General features: G+C 39.6%; 1 protein-coding gene across 1 annotated transcript; it reads right to left on the bottom strand.

Annotated features, from left to right (window-relative positions):
• Positions 1–2,451: 2,451 nt before the first annotated feature.
• On the bottom strand, positions 2,452–9,067 carry LOC140035351 (uncharacterized). The gene is made up of 2 exons (XM_072075992.1): positions 6,910–9,067; positions 2,452–5,814 (listed from the first exon to the last, which is right to left on the bottom strand). Exon 2 carries the CDS (start codon positions 5,733–5,735, stop codon positions 4,818–4,820), a length of 918 nt encoding a protein of 305 aa, XP_071932093.1. The 5' UTR covers positions 5,736–5,814; positions 6,910–9,067; the 3' UTR covers positions 2,452–4,817.

The raw sequence follows: 9,067 nt of genomic DNA, 5'->3' as shown, positions 1-9,067 counted from the left end.
TTTGAGACTATCTCCAATTTTTGAACGAAACCGAGGAAGATTTGCCCCAGTTTGATTGAATTCTTCTCTTTGCATTTTTCATTGCATTTCCTCACTTTTGCATTTCTCTTCAAAAACTAAATTTGCCCCAGTGTGGGGTTTTCCTTTTCTTTCCGATCATCTCTTTTCAAAATGAATTTGCCCAGTGTGGGGTTTGCCTTTTCTTTCCGATCATCTCTTTTCAAAATGAATTTGCCCCAGTGTGGGGTTTGCAATTCTCAGGGGCTGCCAAACGAAAATTTGTCAATTCTGATGGCTCAAAGGGGACAAGTAGGGATAAAATGCTTTAAATGTAAAAGAAGAGGGCCTGACTTGCATTTCGTCACTTGCATGAATTTCTAAGGAAAATTTGCATGATCAAATGAAAATCTTCTTGCACATATCTGATTTGATGGGTTGAGGGAATGTTTGACCATCCATTTCCGCCAAAATGAGTGTTCCGCCAGGTAATACCTTTTGGACAACGAACGGCCTTTTCTGATTTTGAGCGAATTTGTCTCTGCCTTCGTCTTGTATTGGCAAAGTTCGCTTGAGTGCTTTGTCGCCTTCCTCAAAATGTATGCTGATGAAACTTCTTGTCGTAGGCTCAGACCAGGCATGTTTGTAACATTTCATGACAAACGACATTCTTGGCTGAACTCCCATTAGAGTGTGCAAAGATAGAATTTCTGCTACTGCAAACGAGACTGCCTCCAACCATCTGTATACCTTGACACATAGTCAAACTCTTAATCATCTCCTTTTCTGCTTTTGTCCAAACGAATGCTGATTTATGTCCTTTTGACCTCATTCTCAGTGCCAATGTGAACAATTGCTATGGCTTCTTGGTTTGGTTCGAATTTCTCCTCATTTTGTTCAAGATTTTTGAAAAAGAATCAAATACTTTCTCTTTATCACTCTCGCTTTGAAATCTGGGTTCCAAAATTTTCAAGTCGTGAGTGAGATAGAGATTGCCATTATTGAATTCCAGAAAAGTGATATCCAAAGGGTCAAATAATTTCATCTTTGGCCATTTGAAAGAATTAACGAATTTGGAATAATAAGCAAACAAGTATACAACAAACAAGCAATATGACCGAAATATAAACAAATGAATAAACAAAATAACCTGACAAGAATGACTTGTGCATTTTCATAAAACCTTTGATTGAAAGCAAATGGAAATGAAATAAAAACTTAAAAAATATTTACATGCGCAAATTTTAGTCAAAAGTAAAGATGCTTTCATTAGCTAATTACAGATGCAAAAGTATTTTTCATGAATTCGCATAAATGACAAACCCCTTGGTTTACCGGAACTCCTTCTGAATGGGTAGAAATTTGGCTGTCCAATTTACAAACACCTCAGCCTCACTTGACGAGTTTTTAACAGGCTCCTTAAATTCCGTATTGTCCATAATAACCCCAATGGTGTTATCGTATTCTGGCAGGGGGTTCTTATCCACATTTGGCGCTTGTGCCTCTTTTCTTCTAATTACAATCTCTCCAGCTTCAATCATGTCTTGAATTTTATGCTTGAGTGTTTTACACTCAGCAATCGGATGGCCGGGTGCCCCTGAATGATAAGCACAGACAGCTTGTGGGTTATACCCAACGGGTATGCCATACGGATAGGTTGGAGGGGGAATGACACCTATTTTTCCGTGTGACGACCCCACCTCCCCCTAGGGCGTACCCCAGGGTTCGGCGGGCCGCCTGCCCAACTCTCGCCGGGACTCAGTCGCTCACTACAGTCCTCAACCCAATTACAATATAAATCTCAAAATTTCATCAAATTCGCCAATAATTACATATCACAAATACAGCGGAAACTGATTCCAATCATGGAACGTATACTTACATCCATATCAAATTCAAATATTTATACAAGACCAACTCGTACATAAAATAGATCCAAACTTAAACTGTACACGATATAAGCCATCCAGTCACGTGAATAAGCACTCCAAGCTTTTCTTCGCCTTGAGCCCTGTGGGGGGGGAATAAAACATTTTTGGGGTGAGCTAAAAGCTCAGCGAGTAACCAAATAAAACCAGTAATCAAATATCTTTCACAATAATGCATTTCGATGATGTCGTGATGTCATGATTCAAGTATCAAATGCACGTATTTTTGCTCTCGTGAGCCAGTGAAATCATTGAAACTTGAACACCCAACGCTCAAATAGAGCATAACACACGAACAGAGAGAGGAAGCCCCTTTTTGAGCTCCAGATAACATGAACATGAACCACAAACAGAGTGGAGACGTTGGTGTCCAGTACAAGACTTTCCCAGAACTCATTGAAGCCAAAATCATATCATGAATTCACATGCAAGCACGCATGAGATGCAATCGAGTAAATAATGCAAGAAACATTTCATAAGAAGCTTTAACAATAGTTTGGGGTCACTCACCTCCACGGCTCAGAAACCATCCATCATGTATCATTGCCTTGCTCAACTCCAAGCCTTAGATCACAAACCCAATGCAAACAAGTCCCTTCAAAGTTCGGACAACACTTCCCCTACATTTCTAACTTTTCCAGCCATTAAGGCTTCATTATTACTCCAGCCAGTCCCAAAGTCACACAAATAAGTTCATCTAATATCCATTCAGCAAGCTCCAAGTAGTACAAAGACAAGTCAAGCTAGGAAAAAGTCTGGAAATGAAAGTTAAGTTCAAAACCAGAAAAACAGGTTTTGACGTCATTTTGCGGTAATGGCACCAAAGGCGCTACGATTGTCGGATGAAGGTGCAAGATACACCGTTTCGAAGCTAAGAACCAGGGCTACAACAATGTAGAAGGTCACTCAGTCCAGTTCCTAGCACAACTAGGTCAAATATGCCAAAAATACCAAACCAGAACCACTAAAACAGGTTCACAAATCACACAATGCTGTAATTACTATAACTCAACCTATACAGGTCCAAATGCCGAAATTCCAAAGGCATATGTTAGCTAAGACATCCAGCTACATTTCATCAGAAGACACCAACTTCAAAATCCAAACCAATTCCAGTGAAAACAAACGATTACAAGCGCAGTTTTCACATTCTGAGCAACCCAGACCAGCAACAGTAAAATCGACATAAATCACTCTACACAAATCCAAATGACCTGAAATTTTACAGGCACTTCAAACTCATCAATACCTACAACTTTCATGTTTTGAGCAAAGTCCAATTCGGCCTCTAACATGGTGCAATAAATTCGGGCAGAATGTAGCTTCATGAACCCTAACTTTCCAAAATTTATTCCAAATCCAAAATTGGTTGCAAATATCAATCATTTCCATCCACTAGAGTCATAACCCCTCATTATCAATCATCATAAACAACCACAACACCATAATCCAATTAAACCAGAAAAATCATCAATAAAATCAAAACTTCACCAAATCACTTCAAACCAAGATAAAACCAGAAATTTCAGCACTTTAATCACTAATAAGCATAACTTAAGCTTCATTAAGTGCAAGAGGGAATTCACACACCACTCACCTAGTAACCAAGAGAGATAGAGATGTTGGACACCTTAACTCTTCCAAAAACTTCACCAAATCAACCACTAACACCAACTAGAAAGATTTTATGGAGTAGAAACTAATTTATGCAATTGTTTTGGTTGATTTGAGCTAATTGGGAGCTTGAAAATTGAAGAAGCTTTCTTCCTTCTTGAGCTAAGAGGGCCGGCCATCCAAGGTAAGAAAATGGTGATTTTTTGTGAAATTTTTAGATATTTAACCAATTTTGGTCAAAAGTCAAAAAAAATGAATAGTAACTCTTAAGTCAAATCAAATGAAATGGTGACACTTGTCACTCTCATAAATGCAATCCTATCCTTTCTTTTCTCTCTCATATCAATCATTTCACACACTCTACTTATCTCTTAACACCCGATAAATTTTACACAGTATCCGAAACTTAACCTTATTGGCCGAATTTTTCCGAACTTTTCGCACTAGTGGGTCCCACGTCCATTATACACTCTTAATTTTCCAAAAACTCTCCAATACTAGAAAAACCATCTAAAAACAATAATTACTCATAAAAATTCCTCAGGAAAATTTCCTAAGCCAGGAAATGCAGAAAACATGCTATTAAAGGAACCCTCGGAAAAGATTAGGGTTTTTACGGGTTCTCAAACTCTTTTTTTCGGGGCGTCACATTCCGGCAGCCTTCAATTGGTCATATAATTGATCCAAAGGCCTGTCGAGATTGGTGAATGTGCGGTTACGTCCCGGATTGTTGGCTTTAGGAGGCCGAGGATAGTTGTAAACGGGTCTGCTTGGCGGAGGCATTCTTGGATTGAATGGAGGCCGATGCCAATTTTGGTGAGGATTTGGTTGAGAAATTTGAAAAGGGGTTAAAGGCGAGTTGGTGTAGTTAGGGCGAGATCGAGGATGATTGGTGTTGGTGTGATAAACAGGATGAAGGTTTGAATAGTAAGGGTAAGGGTTGGAGTAGGTGGGATATTGTCGAGGTTTAGGTCTTGGGATAGGGTTTTGACCCCATATGAAGGCAGCTTCCCCCTCTTTCTTTTTAAGTTGTGGATTCTTCCCACTATTCCCCTGTCCCTGCAAGGCATCCAACTGGGATTTGAGGGCAGAGACATTAACAATCTTCCCAGCTTTCACGAAGTCATCGAACTCTTCAAGCTTATTGACAATAGCGGCAAACGAGCATCCAGTCATGCGAAAAATTTCTTCAAAGTACGGCGGATCATGTGCTTTAATGAAAGTGCGTATGATTTCGTCCTCGGTCATTGGTGGCTCGACTTTTGCAGCTATTTTCCTCTACCTCTTGGCATAAGTCTTGTGATCTTCAGATGGCTTCCTCTTTGTCCCTTCCAACGTGGTTCGTGTTGGAGCCAGCTCGCAATTATACTCGTACTGCTTTACAAAAGCGTTGGACAAGTCAAGCCAGGTCTTCGCTTCTTCGGGTTTCAGCTTGGAATACCAGTCGAGTGCATCCCCCTCCAAACTTTCTGGGAATAGCCTCAAAGGCAGATTTTCATCATCTGTTGGCCTACCCAACTTGTTGGCGAACAGTCGGAGATATGTTTTGGGATTACCCGTGCCATCGTACTTGTTAAACTTCGGAGTTTTGAACCCCTCAGGCAATTGCATATTCGGGAAAAGGCAAAGCTTATCGTAATCCAAGACTCCTTGTTTGTTCAACCCCTGACTTTTCCTCATAAACTCATCAAAACGGTCAAGGCGTTTGAGCAGCTTTATATCAACGGGAGCGAAAGATTCCCCCATTTCTGGCTTGGTTTGAACAATATGGTCGGGTAGGAATGGCTCAGCAGCAGTGTGATAAAAAGTATGTGGCTCTGGTGGTATGTTTGAAGTGATTTGGGGTTGTGGGCCTTGCATGCAAGTAGGGAAAAATGAAGGATCAGGAGGGTAAGTGTATGGCAAATGTATGGTGGGATATGTGAAAGTTCCTTCGGGTGGAATAGGGAAAGATGGAGTAACGGTGACTTGAGTTGAAGGGATGACAAATGGCTCTTGCTCAGGCTGCTTAACGGGTATAGGTTCAGGTTGAACTCCGCTGCTAATTAGCTCATCAATCAACTTCCTTTGGGCCGCCATTTCGGTAGCCATTTCACCAAACTTAGTAAGCATCTCAGTCAACTGAACCCCTAAACTTGTAGTTTCAGGTTGGGCGGTAGTAGTAGACCTATCTGCTTGTTCCGATTGTGAACTCATGTTTACACGACTCCTCTGAGCTTGACTACGGGATCGTGTTATGATGGGGTTTCGACGAGAAGCTATGTTTAAATATATCCTGAAAATTTTTGAAAAGATTGCCTTTAGATTCAACCCTCGCTTAGTTATTCCAATAAAATAAAGAAAAGGAAAAGGAAAAGACAAGAGTTAGTAAATATCCAAAAAATCGGATGCATGTCCTATGGAGGAGCTCTTTTTGTGCCAAGGGTAAGCCTAGAATGAGGATGCAATCCTCTAGGGTAGGCACTATACCATACCTGATGGATCCGATCAACTCATTGAGTGAGAAGTAATTTTAAAAAAATTTGGTCAATTGAAGTGAGAAGAGACGTTTGTCAAAATGAGGATATCGTCCGAAGGGATTGATCACTTTGGATCGATACAAGAATTTGCACGGGTTTTGACCTTAACGAACTTCCTATCGAAGAGACTGGAATTTGTTTGACAAAATTTTCTCAGTGAAGCACGGGCCAAAACCCCAATTGAATCAAATGGCTGGATGCAATGGATGTTTTTATCAAAATCGACTAGATTTTCCAATTTGAAATTCGACATTGAAATCCTAATTGGTCAAATGAAATTGACAATTTATTAAAAGAGAAACAGGTCAAATGAATTGAATGAAATTTAATTTATCCAAAATTAATCAGATCACCCTAAAAAGGGTAAATTGATCAAATAGATTGAACGAAACTTGATTTATTCAAAATCGGCTCGGTTGCCCTAAAAAATGGATAAATTGGCCAAATGAAATGAAGATTTATTCAAAAATCGACCGGATGACCCTAAAAGGGGTAAATTGGTCAAATGAATTGATGATTTATACAAAAATCGACCGGATGACCGGATGACCCTAACAAAGCAAATTAACACGTAGTAACTAAACATGCAAGACACATAAGACAATTAAAGCCCTAACTATTACATTTGCTAGCTAGGCACATGACTTCGATAGGTCTTCATTGAATGCTCCTCCAAGCCCTATCTATTACAAGCCAAGAGGTGTACACATACCCCATAAATAATAACTTAAATAAAAAGCAAAAGTAAATGAAAGGAATTAAAGAAAAACAAGGGAAGCAAGTAGACATGCAATTTTCACGTAGCACGTTGGATCACATAGGAGAGACAAAAAAGATAAAAGAAGTTATACCTCCCTTGAGTTGGAGCTCTAATGGGGTGAAGTCACTTATTTATCCTCCAAAATAAAAGAAATGGTCAAGGTACCAATTTATTTGGGAAAATTAAAGAAAATAGGCAAACACAAGCTCATTTAGATATAAAATTCACAAATTCATGCAATTAAGCACCACCTTAACAAAATATGGTCATTAATGAAAGTAAACAAGCAATCAAGTTGAAAAATTGAGGCTACCAAGGACTCAATTGTGAGCATTAATCAAGCACTCAAGCCTAATTAAACATTTTTAGGAACTTCAAGGGCCCAAGAGCAAAGAAAAGGTCAAGTAAAGGTTAAAATGCAACTACTTCTAGGACCAAATTGCAAGAAAATGGAATGTAATTGGGCCATAATGCATTGCTGCAAAAATCACAGGGACCCAATTGATTAATTTTCTCAATTTTGTGGGTCATAATAGCATAAGGTGAAACTTGAGGGGGTTAAGAGGCAATTTTGAAGAATATTTTCATGCAAACGTTGTGCCATGCATTCAGGTTTCTGTAACTTCAAACCGCAACTACTCCTGCAAGCCTTTGCAATTCTCGAAAGATTTGAATCATTTGCACATCACCAAAGGAAGCTATAATATGGCATTCCAACACAAAAACCTACATGAAACCTACATGAAGCTACTCAACTCTAGCCAACGAAATTTCTGAAATGATAACATGTGACACAGAAGAGGACATCGGCAAAGAGAGAAAATGGAGCAGCAAAAACGAGAAAACATGTGTGACCCCAAATGACTAAAACAAACTCTACTGACTGGAGCATGATAAGATCCCAGGCACATGACAAACACAAGAAGTGAGACAGGAGGCATCAAAACCTTAAACCTTTTGGGAAACGGACCCAAATAATGAAACAAACAAGATAGCAAGAAACGCAGGATGAACTGATGCAAAAATCTGGGGTTACATTCATGTAAAACAGGTTTGGCAACCTGAAATTCATCTTCAACGGGTATGTGATCTTGATTCAGGTGGTTTAGACTCCAAGCAGGCCAACTCAAACACCACTTATTCAATTTCTTCTTTTCAATATAAGGTCAACAAACAAGCTAGGGGCGAAACTTGGTGGGCAATCGTGGAAAGGGAATCAGCAAAGAAAATGCAGCAAAATGATTCGATGGCTGCAACGAATGGGATTGCTATATTGCAGCTGAACTCTATTTCAAAACATAACTCTACTTCACATCATACATGCATACGGTACTCCAATCAAATGGTAAACAAATCAAACACTTTAACTATGCAAAACTTCAACAAACGGACATGCAAGCCTGCTGCATTTTTTCATTTCCAAACTCAAATTTCAGACCCAAACATTCAGCTTTGTTTTAAAAAAATTTCTGGTTTTCTGGTGTGATTTCTTTTCATCCGAACACCACAAATGACTTAAACAACACAGCCTTGGACTTGACATCCAATCAAGCAAAAACTTAGACAGAAATGACGCAAACTCTTGGAAAACTTTTATGCAAAAAAAATGCGATTGAAGCTGCGTCCTTCAGCAGAGGACGACAACTTCATCTAGCCATCCTTTCACTCAAACCCGGCGTTTCAGACTCAGATAATGAAATATATCAAGGACCCACACAAACACTAACTAATCAGGTTCGATCATGCACCATTAGGTGACAGAAAGATAACAGGTCAAGAACCTGTCTGACACTCTAGACAGATTTCCAAGATAACAATAAAAAACCCATGTGAAACATGAATCAAGAAAGTGATTGTTACCTTCAATGAAGAGGCTTGCGGAGAAAAGGTTCTTACTTCAGAACAAATCTTTCCAGTTTGCTATTTTCCTTCCACAGATTTTCCGTTTCCAACCTCCCTTTTCGAATCCCCTCGGCTGCAACTTTCTCCTTCGTGCGCAGTCTGCAACCTTTTTCTATCCGCAAGTTTTCTTTTCGTTTGCCCCAAGATTTATAGCTATCCTTTTTCTGGTTCCTCTCTACCCAGTAGCCCTCAGCCGTAGCTATCTCATCTCTATCCGTCTCTCAGTTTTCCTTTCTCCTTTCCAATTCCACCGCCGCACCTCTGTCTTCATTTTTTTCTTTCCAGATTGGCAGCCGCCACCCTCACTCTCCTTCGTTGCCCCCTTTTCTTATTTCTTCTCCTTCGTC

This window comes from Coffea arabica, chromosome 2c (genome assembly GCF_036785885.1).
Source record: "Coffea arabica cultivar ET-39 chromosome 2c, Coffea Arabica ET-39 HiFi, whole genome shotgun sequence".
NCBI lineage: Eukaryota > Viridiplantae > Streptophyta > Magnoliopsida > Gentianales > Rubiaceae > Coffea > Coffea arabica.
This window is presented reverse-complemented; position numbering and strand designations above follow the sequence as displayed.